The 27841-nt window shown below is 46.8% G+C and overlaps 1 protein-coding gene across 3 annotated transcripts in view; it reads left to right on the top strand.

Annotated features, from left to right (window-relative positions):
• The window catches only part of LOC137380978 (A-type potassium channel modulatory protein KCNIP2), a 466186-nt gene that overhangs the window by 56732 nt on the left and 381613 nt on the right, over positions 1–27841 (top strand). The window contains exon 1 of one of the 3 annotated variants that reach the window (XM_068053393.1): positions 20029–20146. The exons of the other annotated variants lie outside the window; for them this stretch is intronic. Coding sequence (XP_067909494.1) covers positions 20029–20146 — 118 coding nt within the window. Of the gene's footprint in view, positions 1–20028; positions 20147–27841 lie in introns of those variants that run through there. 3 annotated transcript variants of the gene reach the window in all.

Genomic DNA, 27841 nt, shown 5'->3' with positions numbered 1-27841 from the left:
ATTTTTACCCGGACTGCTTCAGTATCTGAGGAGTCGCGAATGGTGCTGAACATTGTGCAATCATCAGCGAAGATCCCCACTTCTGACCATATGATTGAAGGAAGGTCATTGATGAAGCGGCTGAAGATGGTTGGGCCTAGGACACTACCCTGAGGAACTCCTGCAGTGATGTCCTGGAGCTGAGATGATCGACCTCCAACAACCGCAACCATCTTCCTTTGAGCTAGGTATGACTCCAGCCAGAGGGGGTAGGTGGGAATGTGGAATAATCAGTCCATCCATGAACCTATTGAATGGCAGAGCAGGCTCGAGGGGCCAAGTGGCCTACTCCTGCTCCTAATTCGTATGTTCGTATGTACTGGCCTGGTAGTCCTTTCACTTTCCTTCTTGGAGGTGGATTCGGAATGCTGTGTCCGCTCTCGGTTGCAAGTAACTTACCTGATGGTGCAGTGATTGTGCATTAGAACTGAGAGGAGGGAGAGGAGCATGGTGGGGAGAGGATCTGACAGGAAGTTGGAGCGTGCGAGTGAGCTACTGCAATAGAAATCGCTGGTTAGCCACTAATGTGGCTATGGTGACATTGCTTTAGCTGCATGCACTAATGTTTGTGGACAATCCCTTTACAGACAATACAGGATGATGTATTTGTATCTTCAGACTCTTCACTTGAGGAAGAGTGTGATATAGTGGAAGGATTCACAACCGAATACCACTCTGACAGGGTGATGATGATGTATTCGTATCTTCAGAGTCTTTTTTGCTTTATAACACGGGTAACGGTACCTCACGTGTGTATATTTACTTGACATGTACCACGATTCAGTAACTGTGACACTTACAACAATCAACAAACACTTGCACATTCTGCTTTTAATCTTAGCATTGTACCAGGAAGGGTGGAGGTCACATCATTAGAGTATGCAGATGTGAGGAATAAGACAAAAAGAGAAAGAAAAACTTGCATTTCTATAGCGCCCTACATGACCTCCAGATGTCCCAAGGCGCTTCACATCCAATTAAGATCTTTTTAAGTGTACTCACTGTTAAAATGTAGGAAATGTGGCAGCCAATTTGCACACAGCAAGATCCCACAAATAGCAATGATCAAATGATCTGTTTGAATGATGTTGGTTGAGGATTGAATATTGGCCCAGGTATTTGCCCAATGACAGCGTCTATTACACATTCTCTACCAATCAGAAAGTTCCTTTGGCCACATGTAACTAGTGGCCAAATGTCAGACAACACTGAAGCAGAGAATGGTGGTGTTTCTTCAAAGTTTCCGCTGATCCCTCAACCAAGGCACGACTGAGTGATGAATGGCCTTGCAGACGCATGAAAGGAAAGTGGATCGAACATCTTCCATTTCCTTTTCATTCACCCCCTCAAAGCAGACTGTGTGATTGTAGAATTACAATTATGAGCTGCAGTGTTACTTTGAAACACTACTGCTTAGATTGTACAGAATGATGGATAGTGGCAGAAGCCATGTGGGAATTCGTGACATGAATCTCACAACCTTGTGTTCCATTATGTCATGACTTCAAAAAGAAAACGAGCTATCTTTTATTGTTATTTATCGCACCTGTCTAATATGTTGTCCCTAACCTGTCATAACCCAATAGTCCAACCAACTTGGCTGCTGTTAATGCTCTGCATGCAAAATAGTGTTTATAACATGGATACAATGCTAATGGCCATTGTGGAACTCATTAATTACCCTGCGATTAATTTGAAAGGCAGATGGATTTGTGCTAAGGAGACATTATGGTCCTTCTTTCTGAGTCAGATAGAGCCTGACTGAGTGAATACAAACAAACATGAAAGGACTGCCAAGGAGACATAAGGTTTCACTTTGCTTCTCCTGCAAGGGGTGGGGAAGAGACGGAAGAGGAGAGGTGATTTGTGAAGGCCCGGTTGCTGGGTATTATTTTCTTCATGGGATGTGGGCGTCACTGGCTAGGCCAGCATTTATTGCCCATCCCTAATTGCCCTTGAGAAGGTGGTGGTGAGCTGCCTTCTTGAACTGCTGCAGTCCATTTGGGCTAGGTATACCCACAGTGCTGTTAGGATGGGAGTTCCAGGATTTTGACCCAGCGACAGTGAAGGAACGGTGATATAGTTCCAAGTCAGGATGGTGTGTGACTTGGAGGGGAACTTGCAGGTGGTGGTGTTCCCATGCATCTGCTGCCCTTGTCCTTCTAGTTGGTAGAGGTCGCGGGTTTGGAAGGTGCAAGAGAAGGTACAATATAAAAAAGAAAGAAAAAGGATCTTGCATTTATATAGCACCATTCATGTCCACTGGATGTCCCAAAGCGCTTTACAGCCAATGAAGTACTTTTTGAAGTGTAGTCATTGTTGTAATGTAGGAAATGCAACAGCCAATTTTCACACAGCAAGATCCCACAAACAGCAATGTGATAATGACCAGATAATCTGTTTTTTGTGATGTTGATTGAGGGATAAATCTTGGCCCCAGGACACTGGGGAGAACTCCCCTGCTCTTCTTTGAATTAGTGCCATGGGATCTTTTACAGAGAGGACAGATAGGTTGAAAATCTCATCTAAAAGACAGCACTTCCAACAATGCAGCACTCCCTCCATACTAAAAACAGAAAGTGCTGGAAATACTCAGCAGGTCTGGCAGCATCTGTGGAGAGAGAAGCAGAGTTAACGTTTCAGGTCTGTGAGCTTTCATCAGAACCCAGACTTGAAACATTAACTCTGTTTCTCTCTCCACAGATGCTGTTTGACCTGCTGAGTATTTCCAGCACTTTCTGTTTCTATTTCATATTTCTAGCATCTGCAGTATTTTACTCTCTCCATATTACACTGTCAGCCTTGACTTTTATGCTTAATGACTGGAGTTGAATATGACACCACAACCTTCAGACTCAGGACTGCAACCAACGGAGCCAAAGCTGACATTTAGTCAGTGTCATGGCTTGGTTGAGTGTGATTGGCAATACTTACCGTGCCAATGAAGCGATATCATTCAGACGGGAGCTTCATATCTTCCATCCGACCCGCCTCAAACTTCAATAATGGACAGTAAAAGGACAATGTTTCCACACACCAAAACCTCAAGTTCGCCAACAGATGAATGACAGCTCTCCTGACAGACCTTCCATCTTCCCTGCCTCAGCCCATCAGCCTCATGCAGGCCTTTGTCACCTCCGGACTCAAACGTTCCAATGCTCTCCAGACCAGCCTCCCATCTATCTCCTCACCGGAATCTCCAGCTCTTCCAAAACCACGCTGTCCATATCCTAACTCGCATGAAGTCCTGTTCACTCATCACCTCTGTGCCCACTGACCCACATTGGCTCCCGGTCCAGCAATGCCTCAATTTTATCATTCTCACCCTTGTGTCCTAAATCCCTACTGCCTCTGAACATTGGAGAGAAGCTGTCCATTGTGACAGTATCACTGAGACAGATGCATCACGGAGGTAGGACAGGTGTAAGGTCTGACTCTGCATTGCCATTATCTGCTGATTCACTAGTGGAGGTGTGGGACCAGATACCCTTCCCAAAACATCAGACCCGACTCTGACAACAACAACAACTTCACTTATTTAGCACCTTTAACATAGTCTCAAGGTGCTTCACAAGAACGTTACCAAACAAAGGTTGACACTGAGCCACATAAGGAGACATTAGAACAAGTGACCCAAAAGCTTGGTGAAAGGTAGGTTTTAGGGAGCATGTTAAAGGAGGAGAGAGAGGTGCAGATGTTTAGGGATGCAATTCCAGAGCTTGGGACCTTGGCAGCTGAAGATATGGCCGCCAATGATGGAGTGATTAAAATCAGGAAAGGGCAAGAGGTCAGAATTGGAGGCGTGCAGAGATTTCGGAGGGTTGTAGCGCTGGAGAGTTAAGTGGAAGTGTGAAAAATGAGAAGAGAGCTCTGGTTGGCGGAGGTGGCGGTGATCCTGTCTACCTCCCTGTGATACATTGTAAACACCCCCCTTCAGGCTAGAGAAGCCGAGTGACCAACTGCAGGATTAACAGAACAGACAGAAACAAGTGAGGCCTCAGACATGGTGAACTGTGGCTGTTAACTGGTTACTAGAGCTTTTAACACCAGGCCATAGATCACCGTGAAGTAAACATTATCAAAGCCTGTCTGATAGAGCCACAAACAGTCTGTTGCATTAAACTTTTATATCCAATGTTTCCAAACTGCCTGTCATGAATATTTAATCTGCTGTCTGTGTTAGACTGTTCTTCAAACAGACAACCTATTTCGACAGGTCGTTAATATTCCCCCTCATCATTCCCCTTTCCCCTACCATTCTCAATCACTCAAACACCCCCAGGGTACGGGTTAGATACAGAGTAAAGCTCCCTCGACACTGTCCCATCAAACACTCCCAGGGACAGGTACAGCACGGGGTTAGATACAGAGTAAAGCTCCCTCTTCACTGTCCCCATCAAACACTCCCAGGACAGGTACAGCACGGGGTTAGATACAGAGTAAAGCTCCCTCTTCACTGTCCCCATCAAAAAAGAAAAAAAAAAACGGGGTTAGATACAGAGTAAAGCTCCCTCTACACTGTCCCCATCAAACACTCCCCAGGACAGGTACAACACAGGGTTAGATACAGAGTAAAGGGTGTGGGAAGGGAGGTTATAGATTAAAAGGAAGCCCAGACACTCGTAGATATTGAACTCAGGAAGAAGGTGGCCAATCAGTCAAGGTGACCAGGAAGAAACTTAATGACGGAACCCCTGCCTTTTCAGGAAGAATTGAATCCTGCTCCTGGGATGTGCCAACAGCTATCGACCAAGCTTCCTTGGCTTGCCTCACAGTTATTGATCTGAAAGAACAGACAATAGGTCAGATGACAAGGACACCTCATTGTACAAGGATTGGTATAGGGAGGTTCCATACTGTCACTTATTGGTCTTTCACAATGCCTCCCAGATCTGCCAAACCTCACAAAGTTAACGGGGACCCAGTACAATTTGTGGTCACGTTCCTGATTCCTTGATTTATCCTGAATGAATCTTCTTGTCCTGGAGCTTTGGGAAGATCTGTTCTTATTGTGCTTCCCTCACCAAATAAATCAGAAGACCAGGCTGTGTTAGCTCCAGTAATCAGGTGGGGCAATCCTTTGTATCAGAGGTCGCAGTCCTGCTGCTGCGTCAGTAGGTAAGGGATTCGAACCCCCTTCCAGACAGTCCTGGTGAGTGGAGACTGGATCTCTGGCGTGGAATTTTGGGATGCCATCCAGCAGGATATTAGTGTCTCATCATCATCCAAGTTGTGGGATCCTATAAAACCCTCTCACCAAATCAGATTAACTCTTTGTCTGGGAGAAAGCTGGTTCCGGCCACGGAAGGAGTATTCAGGTCACAACCTGTCAGACTGCTAATCAGCCAGTGAATCACAGACATTTGCCTTTCAAATGAGACGTTGAACTGAGGCCCCGTCCGCCCAGACCTAAAGGATCCCACAATCACTATTTCAAAAAAGAGCAGAGGAGTTCTGGGGCCAACATTTACCACTTAACCAGCAAGACGGAAAAAAAATTATCTGGTCATTATCACGGTGCTATTTGTGGGATCTTGCTGTGTGAATTTCTGTTGCATTTCCTCCATTACAGCATTGGCCAGACTGCAAACAAAAAACTTCATTGGCTGTAAAGTACTTTGGGATGTTGAGATGTTGAAATATGCTAGAGAAATGCAAGTCTTGCTTTTCACTACTTCACACTCCTCTCTCTGAGTGTGAAGATACAAAAACAAACAAAAGCTGAGATATATGGAAATTAATAAGGACATCGACTATTGCTACTTTATAGCTTCCCAGGTCCCATTGCACTTGCCTACAGGGCCCACTAACTGACCTCTGTTTATCTTCCAGGCAGAGCTGAAGTGCAGATTTGGGAAAGAACTTGCTCAAATGGAGAGAATCCTCTGTTGATTTCTGTGATTTGAAATTGATATTAATTACATACTCAAGGAAGTAGAGATGGTGTTGGAACAAGTTAGAAACATAAACAGGATCAGGAGTCGACCACGTTAATCTCATATCAATTGTGTTTAATTATATGCAGGTGGAGGGCATTAATTGGTGTTTCACATGAGTACTTATAAAGAGACACTTAGTGGTGTGGTTGAGTTCGGAGGTGTAGGCTTGTAATGTTTCATTCTTGAATTAAATGTTAGACTGAGTAAGGATTGTCTCTAGTACTATCCTTCACCAATTGGCTGTCTGGAATACAACAGGCCTTACAGCCCCTTGAGCCTGCTCCGCAATTCAATAAAACCCTGGTTCATCTTCTACCTTCACGCACTATCCCCATATCCTTTAATTCCCCTCGAGTTCAGAAATCTATCAACTCAGCCTTGAATAAACTCAATGACTGAGCATCTACAGCCCTCTGGGGCAAAGAATTCCAAAGATTCACACACCCGCTGAGTGAAGAAATTGCTCCTCATCCCAGTCTTAAATGATCAACATTGATCGTTATCCTGAGAGTGTGCCCACTAGTTCTAGATTCCCCAGCCTCTCAGTATCTACCCTCTCAAACCCCCTCAGGATCTTAATACGTTTCAATAAGATCACCTCTCATTCTACTAAACTGCAGAGGGTATAATCCCATTCTCAAATCTCTCCTTATCGGATAACACTTTCATCCCAGGAATCAATCTACTGATCCTTCAATGCATCACTTCCAAGGCAAGCATATCTTTCCTTAGATAAGGAGATACTCTGAGTGTGATGGTGAGAGGCTGTTTCCCCGCTGGCTGGACTGTCTAGAATTCAGCATCACAGTCTCAGGATAATGGGTCGGCCATTTAGGACTGGGACGAGGAAAAGTTTCTTCACTCAGAGGGTTGTGAATCTTTGGAATTCTCTACTCCAGAGAGCTGTGAATGCTCAGTTGTTGAGTATATTCAAGTCTGAGAGCAATAGACTTTTGTGCACTGAGGGAATTAAAGGATGGGGGATAATGGGGGAAGGTGCATTGAGGTCAGAGGTTGAGGGGCAGAATGGCCTACTTCAGTTCCTATTTCTTATGAGCTTCTGCTATCTGGGTACACAGCTAGTAAAGGTCGCTTTCCTGTGTTGAGGATTTACTGCTGCTCCCAGCCTGGGTAGGGGCTTGCATCCTACCACTATTATGGGATGGCTGAGGCCTCTGCTTCCTTCACATTCCCTCGACTTGATGTGAACTGTGTTCCATCTGTCTGAGCAGCTGCTGCCCTTTCACTGAATGAACACCCTGGGACCTTTACAATTGGCACCGGTAAATACCATGACCTTTATCCCCCAGCTCGTTCCTTCCATCTCTGATTGCTATTGTCCGTTAGGAGTCTGCCTCTCATTCCTGGGTCTTTAATACTCCCAACCTCAGCTTTACCACATGGGCATCTGGACACTTTGTGCCTGTGCTCCAGAGTTCACATCTTTTATTACAGAGCACAGCTACCTGCTTAAACATAGAGAATAGTCCAACCATTGATTAGTTATTTCAAAACATGATGTTGTGTTTCACAGGTGAAGAATTGGAATTTCACACAGCCACAATGTGTTCAGTAAAATCTTAATGGAAGAAAGACGAAGCACCGAGGCAGCTAAATTAACAAATTCCCCTGGGAATTCAATGAGACTGTTCACAATATTTCTGCAGCTATTCAGCCCAACCTTTTCCCCGTCAGCTGTAGCCCAGTGAGTAATGTACTCACCTCTGAGCCGGAAGCTGTGGATTCTCCAACTCCAGATTACAGGGATCTGGGGTTCAAGGAGCAGCGGTTTAGTATATGCCGAGTTGAGGTGCAGGGCTGCCTGAGAGGGTGGTGGAGACAGATTCAATCGAGGTCTTCAAACAAGAACTGGATAATTATCTGAAGAGGAAAGAATTTGCAGGGCTACGGGGAAAAGGCAGGGGAGCGGGGCTAAGCGAGTTGCTCTTGCAGAGAGCTACCACAACACGATGGGTCAAATGGCCTCCTTCTGTGCTGTAACCATTCTATGATTCTATGTAGAAGGAGTTGGGGTACAGGGAACATAGGAACATAGGAGCAGGAGTAGGCCATTCAGCCCATCGAGCCTGCCCTGCCATTCAATATGATCATGGCTGATCTTCCACTTCAATGCCTTTATTCCACACTATTCTCATATCCCCTCGAGGTACTAGTATAATGTGAGCTACCAGTTTAACGCACCACAAAACAGGAGTTCTGTTGACAGAAGCAATGGGCCCTGTGGAAGGGGGCAAGGGGGGTAGAGTGGGAGGGTGACGGAAAGGAGAAAGGGAGAGGCAGTTAGAGGAGAAGAGAGAGGGAAAGACATATAGAGAGTGACAGGCAGAGAAAGCGAAGGCTGTGTGAAGCAGGAAGACACAGGGGTAGTGATCCAGTCAGGGTTATGCTGTTTGAGGGAGTGTACATGGACATGAGCTGTTAATTCCGGCTTGACTGTAACTGAGTCAGCCTAGTCCACAGGTGACATCTGGTGGCCAGAGTGTGTAAATAATAGGTGCAATGCTGCAAATCTGATGGAAAATGATTTAGTTTTTCTGGTCACCATTCGTCACCTGTGCGTGTTCACTGCCAATGTGAGCATGAGGAACATTCCAGCAAAGTCTGATCCTGTGTGGGATTATTAGCAGCAGCTCCTGGATTGTGATGGGGAGGGAGAGCCCCAGTTACTTTTCCCTCTCCCTAGCCCAGGGCTGATTATAACAGCCCCGTTCCCACACTGCCCTGTTACAGGTACCGTCTGACCTGAGCCAGTCCAGGGGATCATGTCCGTAAGCTTCAATACCCTAGTGCATCACTGGGAGTGCATGCTCTCGAGTGACATATCATTGGCCGCAGCTTGGCGGAGTAGGTACTCAGCTTTCATTGCCCATCCCTAATTGCCCTTGAGAAAGTGGTGGTGAGCTGCCTTCTTGGACCGCTGCAGTCCATGTGGGGTAGGTACACCCACAGTGCTGTTAGGAAGGGAGTTCCAGGATTTTGACCCAGCGACAGTGAAGGAACGGTGATATAGTTCCAAGTCAGGATGGTGTGTGACTTGGAGGGGAACTTGCAGGTGGTGCTGTTCCCATGCATCTGCTGCTCTTGTCCTTCGAGGTGGTAGAGATCGCAGGTTTGGAAGGTGCTGTCTAAGGAGCCTTGGTGAGTTGCTGCAGTGCATCATGTAGATGGTACACACTGCTGCCACTGTGCGTCAGTGGTGGAGGGAGTGAATGTTTAAGGTGGTGGATGGGGTGCCAATCAAGCGGGCTGATTTGTCCTGGATGGTTTCAATCTTTATAAGTGTTGTTGCAATATTAGAACTAGGATTGAGATGGTTGTAGTTGTTGGAGGCCAACTATCTTCCTTTGTGCTAGCTATGACTCCAACAAGTGGAGAGTTTTCCCCCTGAATCCCATTGACTCCAGTTTTGCACAAGGCTGCTTGATGCCATGGGCAGTAACTCTCACCTCACCTCTGGAATATGAACATACGAACATACGAATTAGGAGCAGGAGTAGGCCACTCGGCCCTTCGAGCCTGCTCCGCCATTCAATAAGTTCATGGCTGAACTGATTACTCCACATTTCCACCTATCCCTGATAACCTTCCACCCCCTTGTTTATCAAGATTCTAACTACCTCTGCCTTAAAAATATTCAAACACTCTGCTTCCACCGCCTTTTGAGGAAGAGAATTCCAAAGACTCACGACCCTCTGAGAGAAAAAAATTCTCCTCATCTCTGTCTTGAATGGGCAACCCCTTATTTTTAAACAGCGACTCCTAATTCTAGATTCTCCCACAAGGGAAAACATCCTTTCCACATCCACCGTGTCAAGACCCCTCAGGATCTTATATGTTTCAATCAAGTCACCTCTTACTCTTCTAAATTCCAGCGGATACAAGCCTAGCCTGTCCAATCTTTCCTCATAAGACAGCCCACCCATTCCAGCTATTAGTCTAGTAAATCTTCTCTGAACTGCCTCCAATGCACTTACATCCTTCCTTAAATAAGGAGACCAATACTGTACACAGTACTCCAGATGTGGTCTCACCAATGCCCTGTATAGCTGAAGCATAACCTCCCTACTTTTGTATTCAATTCCCCTTGCGATAAACGATAACATTTTATTAGCTTTCCTAATTACGTGCTGTACCTGCATACTAACCTTTTGCGATTCATGCATTAGGACACCCAGATCCCTCTGCATCTCAGAGCTCTGCAATCTCTCACCATTTAGATAATATGCTTCTTTTTTATTCTTCCTGCCAAAGTTCCCACATTATACTCCATTTGCCAGATCTTTGCCCACTCACTTAACCTATCTATATCCCTTTGTAGCCCCCTTATGTCCTCTTCACAAGTGACTTTCCTACCTATCTTTGTGTCATCAGCAAATTTAGCAACCATACCTTCAGTCCCTTCATCTAAGTCATTTATATAAATTGTAAAAAGTTGAGGGCCCAGCACTGATCCCTGTGATACACCACTTGTTACATCTTGCTAACCAGAAAATGACCCATTTATGCCTACTCTCTCTTTCCTGTTAGCTAGCCAATCTTCTATCCATGCCAATATGTTACCCCCTACACCATGAGCTTTTATTTTCTGCAATAACCTTTGATGTGGCATCTTATCAAATGCCTTCTGGAAATCTAAGTACAATACATCCACCGGTTCCCCTTTATCCACAGCACATGTAACTCCCTCAAAGAACTCCAATAAATTGGTTAAACATGATTTCCCTTTCACAAAACCATGTTGACTCTGCCTGATTACCTTGAATTTTTCTAAATGCCCTGCTATGATGTCTTTAATAATAGCTTCTAACATTTTCCCTAAGACAGATGTTAAGCTAACTGGCCTGTAGTTTCTTGCTTTCTGTCTCCCTCCCTTTTTGAATAAAGGAGTTACATTCACTATTTACCAATCTAACGGAACCTTCCCCGAATCTAGGGAATTTTGGAGAATTAAAACAACGCATCAACTATCTCACTAGCCACTTCCTTTAACACCCTAGGATGAAGTCCATCAGGATCCAGGGACTTGACAACTCACAGCTCCAACAATTTGTTCGGTAGCACTTCCCTGATGATTGTAATTTTCTTGAGTTACATCAGAACATAAGAAATAGGAGCAGGAGTAGGCCATTCAGCCGTTCAAGCCTGCCCTGCCATTCAATAAGATCATGGCTGATCTGGCCCACTCCTCAACTTCTCTTTCGGGCCTGCTCTGCCTAACCCTCGACTCCCCGAGATTTCAAAAATCTATCTATCCCCTCCTTAAATACATTTAGTGACCTAGCCTCCATAACTCTCTGAGGCAGAGAATTACAGAGATTCACCACCCTCTGAGAGATGAAATTCCTTCCCATCTCAGTTTTAAATGTGTGCCCCCTTATTCTGTAATTATGTGCCCTAGTTTCAGATTCCCCCAATAGTGGAAACATCTTCTCAACATCTACCCTGTCGAGCCCCCTTAAAATCTTATATGTTTCTATAAGATCACCTCTCATTCTTCTAAACTCCAATGAATAAAGGCCTAACCTGTTTAGCCGTTCTTGATAAGACAACTCCTTCATCTCAGGAACCAGCCTAGTGAACCTTCTCTGAACTGCCTCCAATGCTAGTATATCCTTCTTTAAATACAGGGACCAAAACTATACGCAGTACTCCAGGTGGGGCCTCACCAACACCCTGTACAGTTGTAACAAGACTTCCCTATTTTTAAACTCTAACCCCCTAGCAATAAAGGCCAAAATTCCATTTGCCTTCCTAATTACTTGCTGTGCCTGCATGCTAACCTTTTGTGTTTCATGTACAAGAACACCCAGATCCCTCGATACTGCAGTATTTTATAGTCTTTCTCCAACTAAATAATAATCTGCCTTTTTATTCTTCCTACCAAAGTGGATGACCTCAGACTTTCCCACATTGAACACCATCTGCCAAGTTTTTGCCCACTCACTTAACCTATCTGTATCCCTTTGCAGATTCTTTGTGTCTTCATCACTACATGCCTTCCCACCTATTTTTGTATCATCAGCAAATTTGGATACACTACACTCTGTCCCTTCCTCTAAGTCATTAATGTAGATAGTAAATAGCTGAGGCCCTAGGACCGATCCTTGTGGCACCTCACTAGTTACGGCTTTCCAACCTAAAAAAGACCGATTGATCCCGACTCTCTGCCTTCTCTGTGTTAGCCAATCCTCAATCCATGCCAACACATAACCCCCAATACCCTGAGCTCTGATTTTGTGCAATAACCTTTTATGTGGTACCTTATCAAACCCCTTCTGAAAATCCAAATACACTACATCGACTGGTTCCCCTTTATCCACTCTGCTTGTTATATCCTCAAAGAACTCTAACAAATTTGTCAAACATGATTTCCCTTCCGTAAAACCATGTTGACTCTGTTTGATTGCATTATGTTTTTTTAAATGTCCTGCTATTTCTTCCTTAATAATCGACTCTAGCATTTTCCTAATGACAGTTCCTCCCTCCCTTCCATTTCCTGACTTACAGCTAATCCTGGGATGTTACTTGTATCCTCAGTAGTGAAGACCGATGCAAAATATCTGTTCAGTTCATCTGCCATCTCCTTATTATCCATTATTAATTCCCCAGACTCACTTTCTATAGGACCAATGCTCACTTTGTTAACTCTTTTCTAAATATCTATAGAAACTCTTGCTATCTGTCTTTATATTTCTAGCTAGCTTTCTCTCGTACTCTAATTTTACCTTCCTTATCAATCTTTTAGTCATTCTTTGCTGTTTTTTATATTCTGTCCAATTTTCTGACCTGCCACCCATCTTTGCACAATTATAGGCTTTTTCTTTAAGTTTGATGCTATCCTCATAATTACCCTTATTTAAGTTTAAAATATTAGTCTTGGACCCCCCCTTCTCTCCCTCAAACTAAATGTAAAATTCAATCATATTATGATTGCAGCTACCTAGGGGCACCTTAACTATGAGGTCATTAATTAATCCTATATTCAACTCTTGTGTCTATCTTTGGATCAAGGTTATGTGAGGTCTGGAGCCGATTGGTCCTGGCAGAACCCAAACTCAGGTGGTCACATTTCCCAGACTATTACCTCACCTTGATCACATAAACATTCATTTAGAAACAACTAAAAGAATCTACATCTACTGTGTCTGCATGGGTTTCCTCCGGGTGCTCCGGTTTCCTCCCACAGCCAAAAGATTTGCAGTTTGATAGGTAAATTGGCCGTTGCAAATTGTCCCTAGTATAGGTAGGTGGTCGGGGAATATAGGGACAGGTGAGGATGTGGTAGGGATATGGGATTACTGCAGGGTTAGTATAAATGGGTGGTTGTTGGTCGGCACAGACTCGGTGGGCCGAAGGGCCTGTTTCAGTGCTGTATCTCTAAAATCTAAAAAAAAAAATCTAAAATTTCTATAGCTGCTTTCATGACCTCTGGGAGTCCCAAAGTCCTTTACAGCCAATGAAATACTTTTCTTGAAGTGTAGCCACTTTTGTAATGTAGGAAACACAGCACCCAATTTGTGCACAGCAAGATCCAGAAATGGGATAATGATCCAGATAATCTGTTTTTTCAGTGATGTTGGCTGAGGGATAAATATCAGTCAGGACGCTGAGCAGAACTCCCCTGCTCCTCTTCAAAATAATGCCTAGGGATAATTTACATCCACCTGAGAGGGCAGACAGGACCTCGGGTTATCATCTCATCTGAAAGTCGGCATCTCCAACAGTGCGGCACTCTCTCAGTGCTGCCACTCGGAGTGTCAGCCTGGATTTTGCACTCAAGTCCCTGGAGTTTGACTTGAATCCATAACTTTGTGGCTTAAAGTGCTACCACTGAGCCTCAGCTGACACCTAATTAAAGATGAAGGCTTGAGCACGTGTGATTTTTGATATAGTTGGAGGGCACTGGGACCAGGCAGAATCCGAGTCTGCTGAGGAGGCTGATCCCAGGTGAAGAATGAATGCTTCAGGCTGGCTACGAGTGAGCAGGCCCCTCCATACTGTGGCACCTCTGTGATCCCAACACGGTGGAGATAAAGATGATATTTTCACAGATATGTCAACATTGATATTACCAGATGCCGTTCTCTAATATCTGCACTCAGTAAAGAGCAAACAGCTGTTAATCCTTTAGCCCAGGGTCCCATTTAGCAATTGACTGACAACTCAGTGCAGATAGTTAAGCTCCCAAGAACAGGAGGAGGCCATTCAACCCCTCGAGAGGGTTCTGCCACTCAATCAGATCACAGCTGATCTGTACCTTAACCCCAATCACCAACCACAACCCCCCTTCCCCACACCAAACTTGGCTTCATATCCTTGAATACACATGTCCAGCAAATATCTATCGATCTCATGTTTAAAGTTATTGATGGAGCCCCAATAACTTCTGCTTTTTATGGGAGACAGTTCCACATTTCCACCACCCTTTGTGTGAAGACCTGTTTCCAACTTCTCTCCTGAATGGCCTGACTCTCATTTTGAGGCTGTGTTCCCTTGTGCTAGACTTCCCCCACCAGCAGGAAAAATGTTTCACTCTATCTAGCCTATTAATTCCTTTAAAAATCTGAAAACTTTCAATCAAGTCATCTCTTAACATGTATTCCAGAGAATACAAGCCACGTTTATGTAATTTCAACCAGTAAGGCTTCTGGGGACCTTGCACGAGAACATAAGAATTAGGAGCAGAAGTAGACCATTCGGCCCATCGAGCCTGCTCCACCATTCAATATGATCATGGCTGATCTTAGGCTCCAACTCCAATTTCCTGCCCGCTCCCCATATCCCTCTATTCCCTGAGAGACCAAAATCCTATCTATCTCAGCCTTAAATATATTCAATGATGGAGCATCCACAATCCTCTGGGGCAGAGAATTCCAAAGATTCACAACCCTTTGAGTGAAGCAATTTCTCCTCATCTCAGTCCTGAATGATCGGCCCCTTATCCTGAGACTGTACCCCCGTGTTTTAGATCCCCTGACCAATGTCTCAGTGTCTACCCTATCCAGCCCCTTCAAAATCTTGTATGATTCAATGAGATCGTCTTTCATTCTTCTAAACTCCAGAGAATATAGGCCCAATTTTCATAGGACAACCCCTTCATCCCAGGGATTAATTTAGTAAATCTTCACGGTACCGCCCCCAGTGCAAGTAAATCCTTTCCTAAATGTGGAGACCAAAACTTCACGCAGTATTCCAGATGTGTTCTCACCAAAAACCTGTACAATTGCAGCAAGACTTCTTTATTCCTGTACTCCAATCCACTTACAATAAAGGCCAACATTCCATTTGCCTTTCTAATTGCCTATTGTACCTGCATGCTAACTTTTTGCACGAGCACACCCAAATCTCTTTGAACAGCAACACTTACAAGTTTCACACCTTTTAAAAAATATTCTGCTTTTCTATTCTTATGACCAAAGTGAATAACTTCACGTTTCCCTACATTATACTGCCATCTGCCATCTTGTTACCCACTCACTTAACCTGTCTATATCTCTTTGCAGCCTCTCTGTGTCCTCCCCACAGCTTACCTTTCCACCTACCTTTGTATCATCAGCAAACTTAGACACATTACTCTCTGTCTCTTCATCTAAGTCATTAATATAGATTGTTAATAGCTGAGGCCCCAGCACTGATCCTTGCGGCACTCCACTATTCACTGCCTGCCAACTTGAAAATGCCCTGTTTATGCTCACTCTTTGCTTCCTGTTAGTTAATCAATCCTCTATCCATGCTAATATATTACCCCCAATTCCATGAGCCCTTATCTTGCCTATTAACCTTTTGTGTGGCACCTTATCAAATGCCTTTTGGAAATCCAGGTATACCACATCTACTGGTTTCCCTTTATCTAACCTATTAGTTACATCCCCAAAAAACTTGAATAAATTTGTCAAACAGGATCTGCCTTTGGTAAAACCATGTTGATTTGCTCTAATTATACGATACTTTTCTAAGTGCAATGTTAAGACTTCTTTAATAATAGTTACCAACATCTTCCCAACGACTGATGTTAGGCTAACTGGCCTGTAGTTCCCTGTTATCTCTCTACCTCCTTTCTTGAAAAGCAGTGTAACATTTGCCAATTCCCAATCTAAGGGACTGTTCCCGAATCGAAGGAATTTTGGAAGATCATAGCTAGCACATCCACTATCTCTACAGCTATCTTTTTTAGAACCCTGGGGTGTAGGCCATCAGGTCCCAGGGATGCAGGAACAGAACATCTATCATTCAGATCCAGGAATACATAATTTAGGAGAGACACCTCCCCGCGATATCCCTATCCGCCCCCTCCCCTGGGGAGTCTTTGATGAGACAGTGCAGAGGGAGCTTTACTCTGTATCTAACATTGTTTTTTTGGGGGGAGAGCTTTACTCTGTATCTAACCCCGTGCTGTACCTGTCCTGGGGAGTGTTTGATGGGGGACAGTGTAGAGGGAGCTTCACTCTGTATCTAACCCCCGTGCTGTACCTGTCCTGGGGAGTGTTTGATGGGGACAGTGTAGAGGGAGTTTTACTCTGTATCTAACCCCGTGCTGTACCTGTCCTGGGAGTGTTTGATGGGGACAGTGTAGAGGGAGTTTTACTCTGTATCTAACCCCGTGCTGTACCTGTCCTGGGAGTGTTTGATGGGGACAGTGTAGAGGGAGTTTTACTCTGTATCTAACCCCCGTGCTGTACCTGTCCTGGGGAGTGTTTGATGGGGGACAGTGTAGAGGGAGCTTCACTCTGTATCTAACCCCGTGCTGTACCTGTCCTGGGGAGTGTTTGATGGGGGACAGTGTAGAGGGAGCTTTACTTTGTATCTAACCCTGTGCTGTACCTGTCCTGGGAGTGTTTGATGGGGACAGTGTAGAGGGAGTTTTACTCTGTATCTAACCCTGTGCTGTACCTGTCCTGGGAGTGTTTGATGGGGACAGTGTAGAGGGAGTTTTACTCTGTATCTAACCCCCGTGCTGTACCTGTCCTGGGGAGTGTTTGATGGGGACAGTGTAGAGGGAGCTTTACTCTGTATCTAACCCCGTGCTGTACCTGTCCTGGGAGTGTTTGATGGGGGACAGTGTAGAGGGAGCTTCACTCTGTATCTATCCCCGTGCTGTACCTGTCCTGGGAGTGTTTGATGGGGACAGTGTAGAGGGAGTTTTACTCTGTATCTAACCCCGTACTGTACCTGTCCTGGGAGTGTTTGGGGACAGCGAGTACAAAAAGATGTAAAAATTCCCAGTCCCCTGCACTGAGATCCTTCTTTAAGCAAAATATAATACATCGAGAAATGAAATGCCATATTTTTAAATATAACGTGACAGACCTTCTCCTTTCACAGAATTTTGCACTGTTGCCTTGAAACTGAGACTTACGGATAAATTGAAAGGGTAAATAAAACACGTAGAAAAGATTGTCCTGGTATTGTGCCATTGTAACTGTGTTGTAAAACTGTTTGTGAGTTTCTGTGAATGTTTGTGTGATATTACTGGCCAAAAGTGACTCAGCACAGCTCCAGTACATGGAGAGGAGGAACAGCCCATGTCCTCCACACTTCTGGATGTTTTATATTTTTACGTCAGGCTCTTATGGGTTTGTTTTTGGAATATAAATAACAAATTATATTTCTATAGCACCTTTAACATTCTAAAATGCCCCACGGTGCTTCACAGGAGCAACTATCAAACAAAGGTTGGCACGGGGCCACGTAAAGGAATATTCGGATGAGTGACCAAAAGCTTGGTCAAAGAGGTAGTTTTTAAGGAGTGTCTTAAAGGAGGAGAGAGAGACGGAGAGGTTTAGGGAAGGAATTCCAGGGTCCAGGCAGCTGAAGGCATGGCAGCCGAAAACCAGGGAGCAGGCTGGAGATGGAGGAGCACAGCGGACTTGGAGGGTGGTGAGGCTGGAGGAGATTTCAGAGAAAGGGAGGGGCGAGACCATGGAGGGATTTGAAAACAGTTGAGAATTTTAGCATTGTGGAGTTGCCAGACAGTAAGCCCATGGGGTGATGGCTGACCAGGACTTGGAGTTAGGATACAGACAGCAGAGTTTTGGAAAACCCTGAAAAAATATTGCCTCTTAAAAGAGAAAAGAGAGGTTATAATTTCAGGCTGTGTCCCTGGATCGGTATCAGAGAGGGACGAGTCAAATTGGCAGAAGGTTGAGTTGTGGGTTCCAAATGCCAGATATTGGCACAAAGAGGTTGCAAGTGAGGTTAACGCCATGTTAGACTTTTACCTTCTTATAAGCTTTGCTTTCTCACTGTCCCTCTCTGGTGTGGACAAAAATTACATTTCTTATTCCGAGGCTGGGAGACCTGCTGCGGACTCCAGCCGTCCTTTCTGTTGGTATTTTGCTGCTCGAGTGCCTGCAGGCTTTTTGTTTTCTTGTTTCCTTCAGATCTACTGCTCCATGTTTCCAGATCTGAGGTTTGTGGAGCTCCCTGTCATTCAGCAAGTCACACAGTAACTTTATACAAAAGAAGCCTCCTTCTCTCTGGAGGAAAGACCTTTCTCAGAGAAAGGCTGCCGAAATGCCATATCAGAGTGTCGAGACACTCAGAGCAGTTGACAGACAGTCCTGCTCCTTTTAAACAGAAGTTGCCAAAGGGGAGAACTGACTGAGCTGCAGAGTGTTTAAAAACACCAGGTGCTGGCACAGAAAGGACTGTAAACGATGATGACTCTTCTCATCTTCTGGGGTAGCTGAAAGTTCAGTGCATGAGCCTCTCATTCTGTGTCTGTGCCGCTAACTGTGTGTGTGTATCTCTGTGAATCCCTCTGTGTCTTGTGCATGTCTGCTAATCACTCTGCACGTGTCTCACTCTCTGTCTCTCACTCTGTATATTTCTCTGTCTTTCACTCTGACTGTGTGTCTCTCACTGAGTTTCTCATTCCGTGAGTCAAACTTGATCTCTCACTGTCTGTGTCTCATACTGTCTCTCACTCTGTCTGTGTGTCTCTCAGTCTCTCACTCTGTCTGTGTCTCTCAGTCTCTCACTTTGTCTGTGTGTCTCTCAGTCTCTCGCTCTGTCTGTGTGTCTCTCAGTCTCTCGCTCTGTCTGTGTCTCATTCTGTCTCTCACTCTGTCTGTGTGTCTCATTCTCTCACTCTGTCTGTGTGTCTCTCAGTCTCTCACTCTGTCTGTGTCTCTCGGTCTCTTGCTCTGTCTGTGTGTCTCTCAGTCTCTCACTCTGTCTGTGTCTCTCAGTCTCTCACTCTGTCTGTGTCTCTCAGTCTCTCGCTCTGTCTGTGTCTCTCGGTCTCTTGCTCTGTCTGTGTGTCTCTCACTCTCTCACTCTGTCTGTGTGTCTCTCAGTCTCACTCTGTCTGTGTGTCTCTCAGTCTCTCGCTCTGTCTGTGTGTCTCTCAGTCTCTCACTCTGTCTGTGTCTCTCTCAGTCTCTCACTCTGTCTGTGTCTCTCGGTCTCTTGCTCTGTCTGTGTGTGTCTCAGTCTCTCGCTCTGTCTGTGTGTCTCTCAGTCTCTCGCTCTGTCTGTGTGTCTCTCAGTCTCTCACTTTGTGTCTCTCAGTCTCTCGCTCTGTCTGTGTGTCTCTCAGTCTCTCGCTCTGTCTGTGTGTCTCTCAGTCTCTCACTCTGTCTGTGTCTCTCAGTCTCTCGCTCTGTCTGTGTGTCTCTCAGTCTCTCGCTCTGTCTGTGTGTCTCTCAGTCTCTCACTCTGTCTGTGTCTCTCAGTCTCTCGCTCTGTCTGTGTGTCTCTCAGTCTCTCGCTCTGTCTGTGTGTCTCTCAGTCTCTTGCTCTGTCTGTGTGTCTCATTCTGTCTCTCACTCTGTCTGTCGCACACTTTGTGTCGCGCTCTCTCTGTATGTGTCTCTGTATGCATCAGTTATTCTATAACTTTCACTCTGTGTGTCGCACTGTGTGCCTTATGTGAATCATTCACTCATCTCTTATTCTGTCTCTGACACAGTGTGTGTGCCTTTGTGTTGATATATTTCTGACACCTTTTGTGTCTCTGTGTCCATCGCTCTTAGATTCCTTGCTGTCTTGTGTGCAGTCCTGACCCAGGTGACAGAAGGCAGTCAAGATGGTTTTAAATACTAAGTGGGAGTCTGAGGGATTGCAGACTGTAGGATTTGTCTTTCTGGCTGTAAGTTCACTGAAGCTGTTGCATTTCCTGGGACTGATTGATTTCTCCAGTAAAGGTAGGAGGAAGCTGAAAAGATAAAATGATTCCATATTTATTATTGTCTGGTTTTTTAGGGTTAACCCAATTTAAGGAACTTTAAGATTTTGAATATAAATTTTTAAAAAGTAGATTAAGTTCAACTGAAGCTACTGGCAGAGTACGATCCGAGTCAGACACAAACTGATCATATCAGTAATCTATTGTCACTCTGTGTCACTCAGCGATCACTCTGTGTCACTCAGCGATCACACTGTGTCAGTCTGCGATCACACTGTGTCAGTCTGCGATCACACTGTCAGTCTGCGATCACACTGTGTCAGTCTGCGATCACACTGTGTCAGTCTGCGATCACACTGTCACTCTGCGATCACTCTGTGTCACTCTGCAATAACACTGTGTCACTCCACGCTCACTGTGTCACTCCACGCTCACTGTGTCACTCAGCGATCATTCTGTGTCACTCAGCGATCATTCTGTGTCACTCAGCGATCACTCTGTCACTCAGCGATCACTCTGTCACTCTGCGGTCACACTGTGTCACTCTGCGGTCACACTGTGTCAGTCTGCGATCACACTGTGTCAGTCTGCGATCACACTGTGTCATTCTGCGATCACTCTGTGTCATTCTGCGATCACTCTGTGTCAGTCTGCGATCACTCTGTGTCACTCTGCGATCACACTGTGTCACTCTGCGATCACTCTGTGTCTGTCTGCGGTCACTCTGCGATCACTCTGTGTCAGTCTTCGATCATTCTGCGTCAGTCTGCGGTCACACTGTGTCACTCAGCGATCATTCTGTGTCACTCAGCGATCACTCTGTCACTCAGCGATCACTCTGTCACTCTGCGGTCACACTGTGTCACTCTGCGGTCACACTGTGTCAGTCTGCGATCACACTGTGTCATTCTGCGATCACTCTGTGTCATTCTGCGATCACTCTGTGTCAGTCTGTGATCACTCTGTGTCACTCTGCGATCACACTGTGTCACTCTGCGATCACTCTGTGTCTGTCTGCGGTCACTCTGGGTCAGTCTGCGGTCACGCTGCGATCACTCTGTGTCAGTCTTCGATCATTCTGCGTCAGTCTGCGGTCACACTGTGTCACTCTGCGATCACACTGTGTCACTCTGCGATCACACTGTGTCACTCTGCGATCACACTGTGTAGTTTGCGATCACTCTGTGTCACTCTACAATCACACTGTGTAGTTTGCGATCACTCCGTGTCAGTCTGCGGTCACTCTGTGTCAGTCTGCGGTCACTCTGTGTCAGTCTGCGGTCACTCTGTGTCAGTCTGCGATCACACTGTGTCACTCTGCGATCACACTGTGTCACTCTGCGATCAAACTGTGTCACTCCGCGATCACACTGGGTCACTGCAATCACTCTGTGTAGTCTGCGATCACTCTGTGTCACTCTGCGATCACACTGTGTCAGTCTGTGGTAATTCTGTGTCACTCTGCGATCACACTGGGTCACTCTGTGATCACACTGTGTCACTCTGTGGTCACTCTGTGTCACTCTGCGATCACACTGTGTCTGTCTGCGATCACTCTGTGTCAGTCTGCGGTCACTCTGTGTCAGTCTGCGGTCACTCTGTGTCAGTCTGCGATTATGCTGTGTCAGTCTGCGGTCACACTGTGTCACTTTGCGGTCACACTGTGTCACTTTGCGGTCACACTGTGTCACTTTGCGGTCACTCTGCGGTCACTCTGCGGTCACTCTGCAGTCACACTGCGATCACTCTGCGATCACTCTGTGATCATTCTGCGTCACTCTGCGATCACACTGTGTCACTCTGCGATCACTCTGTGTCACTCTGCGATCACTCTGTGTCACTCTGCGATCACACTGTGTCTGTCTGCGATCACACTGTGTCTGTCTGCGGTCACTCTGTGTCTGTCTGCGGTCACTCTGTGTCAGTCTGCGATTATGCTGTGTCAGTCTGCGATCATGCTGTGTCACTCTGCGGTCACACTGTGTCAGTCTGCGGTCACTCTGTGTCAGTCTGCGATCATGCTTTGTCACTCTGCGATCACACCGTGTCACTCTGCGATCACTCTGTGTCACTCTGCGATCACTCTGTGTCAGTCTGCGGTCACACTGTGTCAGTCTGCGGTCACACTGTGTCAGTCTGCGGTCACACTGTGTCACTCTGCGGTCACTCTGTGTCAGTCTGCGGTCACACTGTGTGAGTCTGTGGTCACTCTGTGTCACTCTGCAATCACTCTGTGTAGTCTGCGATCACTCTGTGTAGTCTGCGGTCACACTGTGTCAGTCTGTGGTCACTCTGTGTCTTTCTGCGAATACTCTGTGTCACTCTGCGATCACACTGTGTCACTCTGCGATCACTCTGTGTCAGTCTGCGGTCACTCTGTGTCACTCTGCGATCACACTGTGTCACTCTGCGATCACACTGTGTCACTCTGCGATCACTCTGTGTCTGTCTGCGGTCACTCTGGGTCAGTCTGCGGTCACGCTGCGATCACTCTGTGTCAGTCTGCGATCATTCTGCGTCAGTGTCACTCTGTGTCACTCTGCGATCATTCTGTGTCACTCTGCGATCATTCTGTGTCACTCTGCGATCACACTGTGTCACTCTGCGATCACACTGTGTCACTCTGCGATCACTCTGTGTCTGTCTGCGGTCAAACTGTGTCGCTCTGCGATCACTCTGTGTCAGTCTGCGATCACTCTGTGTCAGTCTGCGGTCACTCTGTATCAGTCTGCGGTCACTCTGTGTCAGTCTGCGGTCACTCTGTGTCAGTCTGCGGTCACTCTGTGTCACTCTGCGATCACACTGTGTCACTCTGCGATCACTCTGTGTCTGTCTGCGGTCACTCTGGGTCAGTCTGCGGTCACGCTGCGATCACTCTGTGTCAGTCTGCGATCATTCTGCGTCAGTCTGTGGTCACTCTGTGTCACTCTGCGATCACACTGTGTCACTCTGCGATCACTCTGTGTCTGTCTGCGGTCACTCTGTGTCAGTCTGCGGTCACTCTGTGTCAGTCTGCGGTCACTCTGTGTCAGTCTACGATCACACTGTGTCGCTCTGCGATCACTCTGTGTCTGTCTGCGGTCACTCTGTGTCAGTCTGCGGTCACTCTGTGTCAGTCTGCGGTCACTCTGTGTCAGTCTGCGGTCACTCTGTGTCAGTCTGTGGTCACTCTGTGTCACTCTGCAATCACACTGTGTCTGTCTGCGATCACTCTGTGTCTGTCTGCGGTCACTCTGTGTCAGTCTGTGGTCACTCTGTGTCAGTCTGTGGTCACTCTGTGTCACTCTGCGATCACTCTGTGTCACTCTGCGATCACTCTGTGTCTGTCTGCAGTCACTCTGTGTGAGTCTGCGGTCACTCTGTGTCAGTCTGCGGTCACGCTGTGTCACTCTGCGGTCACTCTGTGTCAGTCTGTGGTCACTCTGTGTCAGTGTGGTCACTCTGTGTCAGTGTGGTCACTCTGTGTCAGTCTGCGATCATGCTGTGTCTCTCTGCGATCACACTGTGTCACTCTGCGATGACACTGTGTCACTCTGCGATGACACTGTGTCACTCTGCGATGACACTGTGTCACTCTGCGATCACACTGTGTCACTCTGCGATCACACTGTGTCACTCTGCGATCACACTGTGTCACTCTGCGATCACACTGTGTCATTCTGCGATCACTCTGTGTCATTCTGCGATCACTCTGTGTCATTCTGCGATCACTCTGTGTCAGTCTGCGGTCACTCTGTGTCAGTCTGCGATCATGCTGTGTCACTCTGTGATCACACTGTGTACTTTGCGATCACTCTGTGTTACTCTGCAATCACTCTGTGTCACTCTGCAATCACACTGTGAAGTTGCGATCACTCTGTGTTACTCTGCAATCACTCCGTGTCAGTCTGCGGTCACTATGTGTCAGTCTGCGATCACTCTGTGTCACTCTGCGATAACACTGGGTCACTGCAATCACTCTGTGTAGTCTGCAATCACTCTGTGTCACTTTGCGATCACACTGGGTCACTCTGTGATCACACTGGGTCACTCTGTGATCACACTGTGTCACTCTGTGGTCATTCTGTGTCACTCTGTGATCACACTGTGTAGTTTGCGATCACTCTGTGTCACTCTGCAATCACACTGTGTAGTTTGCGATCACTCTGTGTTACTCTGCAATCACTCCGTGTCAGTCTGCGGTCACTCTGTGTCAGTCTGCGGTCACTCTGTGTCAGTCTGCGATCACACTGTGTCACTCTGCGATCACACTGTGTCACTCTGCGATCACACTGTGTCACTCTGCGATCACACTGTGTCACTCTGCGATCACACTGGGTCACTCTGCGATCACACTGGGTCACTCTGTGATCACACTGGGTCACTCTGTGATCACACTGTGTCACTCTGTGGTCATTCTGTGTCACTCTGTGATCACACTGTGTAGTTTGCGATCACTCTGTGTCACTCTGCAATCACACTGTGTAGTTTGCGATCACTCCGTGTCAGTCTGCAATCACTCTGTGTCAGTCTGCGGTCACTCTGTGTCAGTCTGCGATCACACTGTGTCACTCTGCGATCAAACTGTGTCACTCTGCGATCACACTGTGTAGTTTGCGATCACTCTGTGTCACTCTGCAATCACACTGTGTAGTTTGCGATCACTCCGTGTCAGTCTGCAATCACTCCGTGTCAGTCTGCAATCACTCTGTGTCAGTCTGCGGTCACTCTGTGTCAGTCTGCGGTCACTCTGTGTCAGTCTGCGGTCACTCTGTGTCAGTCTGCGATCACACTGTGTCACTCTGCGATCAAACTGTGTCACTCTGCGATCAAACTGTGTCACTCCGCGATCACACTGGGTCACTGCAATCACTCTGTGTAGTCTGCGATCACTCTGTGTCACTCTGCGATCACACTGTGTCAGTCTGTGGTAATTCTGTGTCACTCTGCGATCACACTGGGTCACTCTGCGATCACACTGGGTCACTCTGTGATCACACTGTGTCACTCTGTGGTCATTCTGTGTCACTCTGTGATCACACTGTGTAGTTTGCGATCACTCTGTGTCACTCTGCGGTCACTCTGTGTCAGTCTGCGGTCACTCTGTGTCAGTCTGCGGTCACTCTGTGTCAGTCTGCGGTCACGCTGTGTCACTCTGCGGTCACTCTGTGTCAGTCTGTGGTCACTCTGTGTCAGTGTGGTCACTCTGTGTCAGTCTGCGATCACACCGTGTCTCTCTGCGATCACACTGTGTCACTCTGCGATCACACTGTGTCACTCTGCGATCACTCTGTGTCATTCTGCGATCACTCTGTGTCAGTCTGCGGTCACTCTGTGTCAGTCTGCGATCATGCTGTGTCACTCTGTGATCACACTGTGTCCTTTGCGATCACTCTGTGTTACTCTGCAATCACTCTGTGTCACTCTGCAATCACACTGTGTAGTTGCGATCACTCTGTGTTCCTCTGCAATCACTCCGTGTCAGTCTGCGGTCACTATGTGTCAGTCTGCGATCACTCTGTGTCACTCTGCGATAACACTGGGTCACTGCAATCACTCTGTGTAGTCTGCAATCACTCTGTGTCACTCTGCGATGACACTGGGTCACTCTGCGATCACACTGGGTCACTCTGTGATCACACTGTGTCACTCTGTGGTCATTCTGTGTCACTCTGTGATCACACTGTGTAGTTTGCGATCACTCTGTGTCACTCTGCAATCACACTGTGTAGTTTGCGATCACTCTGTGTTACTCTGCAATCACTCTGTGTCAGTCTGCGGTCACTCTGTGTCAGTCTGCGGTCACTCTGTGTCAGTCTGCGATCACACTGTGTCACTCTGCGATCAAACTGTGTCACTCCGCGATCACACTGGGTCACTGCAATCACTCTGTGTAGTCTGCGATCACTCTGTGTCACTCTGCGATCACACTGTGTCAGTCTGTGGTAATTCTGTGTCACTCTGCGATCACACTGGGTCATTCTGCAATCACTCTGTGTAGTCTGCGATCACACTGTGTCACTCTGCGATCACACTGGGTCACTCTGCGATCACACTGTGTCACTCTGTGGTCATTCTGTGTCACTCTGCGATCACACTGTGTCACTCCGCGATCACACTGGGTCACTCTGCAATCACTCTGTGTAGTCTGCGATCACACTGGGTCACTCTGTGATCACACTGGGTCACTCTGTGATCACACTGTGTCACTCTGTGGTCATTCTGTGTCACTCTGTGATCACACTGTGTAGTTTGCGATCACTCTGTGTCACTCTGCAATCACACTGTGTAGTTTGCGATCACTCTGTGTTACTCTGCAATCACTCCGTGTCAGTCTGCGGTCACTCTGTGTCAGTCTGCGGTCACTCTGTGTCAGTCTGCGATCACACTGTGTCACTCTGCGATCAAACTGTGTCACTCCGCGATCACACTGGGTCACTGCAATCACTCTGTGTAGTCTGCGATCACTCTGTGTCACTCTGCGATCACACTGTGTCACTCTGCGATCACTCTGTGTCAGTCTGCGGTCACTCTGTGTCAGTCTGTGTCAGTCTGCGATCATGCTGTGTCACTCTGTGATCACACTGTGTCACTCTGTGGTCATTCTGTGTCACTCTGCGATCACACTGTGTACTTTGCGATCACTCTGTGTTACTCTGCTATCACTCTGTGTCACTCCGCGATCACACTGGGTCACTGCAATCACTCTGTGTAGTCTGCGATCACTCTGTGTCACTCTGCGGTCACACTGTGTCAGTCTGCGGTCACTCTGTGTCACTCTGTGATCACCCTTTGTCACTCTGCGATCACTCTGTGTCATTCTGCGATCACTCTGTGTCATTCTGCGATCACTCTGTGTCAGTCTGCGATCACACTGTGACAGTCTGCGATCACACTGTGTCAGTCTACGATCACACTGTGTCAGTCTACGATCACTCTGTGTCACTCTGCGATCACACTGGGTCACTCTGCGATCACACTGGGTCACTCTGTGATCACACTGTTTCACTCTGCGTCAGTCTGCGATAACAGTGTCACTCTGCGGTCACACTGTGTCACTGCGATCACACTGTGACAGTCTACGATCACACTGTGTCAGTCTACGATCACTCTGTGTCACTCTGCGATCACACTGGGTCACTCTGCGATCACACTGGGTCACTCTGTGATCACACTGTTTCACTCTGCGTCAGTCTGCGATAACAGTGTCACTCTGCGGTCACACTGTGTCACTCTGCGGTCACACTGTGTCTTTCTGCGAATACTCTGTGTCAGTCTTCAATCACTCTGCGAGCATTCTGCGTCAGTCTGCGATCACTCTGTGTCACTCTGCGATCACTCTGTGTCACTCTGCGATCACTCTGTGTCACTCTGCGATCATTATGTGTCACTCTGCGATCACACTGTGTCACTCTGCGGTCACCCTGTGTCAGTCTGCGGTCATTCTGTGTCAGTCTGCGATCATGCTGTGTCACTCTGCGATCACACTGTGTAGTTTGCGATCACTCTGTGTTACTCTGCAATCACTCTGTGTCACTCTGCGATCACTCTGCGATCACTCTGTGTCACTCTGCGATCACACCGTGTCACTCTGCGGTCACCCTGTGTCAGTCTGCGGTCATTCTGTGTCAGTCTGCGGTCATTCTGTGTCAGTCTGCGATCATGCTGTGTCACTCTGCGATCACACTGTGTAGTTTGCGATCACTCTGTGTTACTCTGCAATCACTCTGTGTCA

The sequence above is a fragment of the Heterodontus francisci genome, chromosome 20 (assembly GCF_036365525.1).
Source record: "Heterodontus francisci isolate sHetFra1 chromosome 20, sHetFra1.hap1, whole genome shotgun sequence".
NCBI lineage: Eukaryota > Metazoa > Chordata > Chondrichthyes > Heterodontiformes > Heterodontidae > Heterodontus > Heterodontus francisci.
This window is presented reverse-complemented; position numbering and strand designations above follow the sequence as displayed.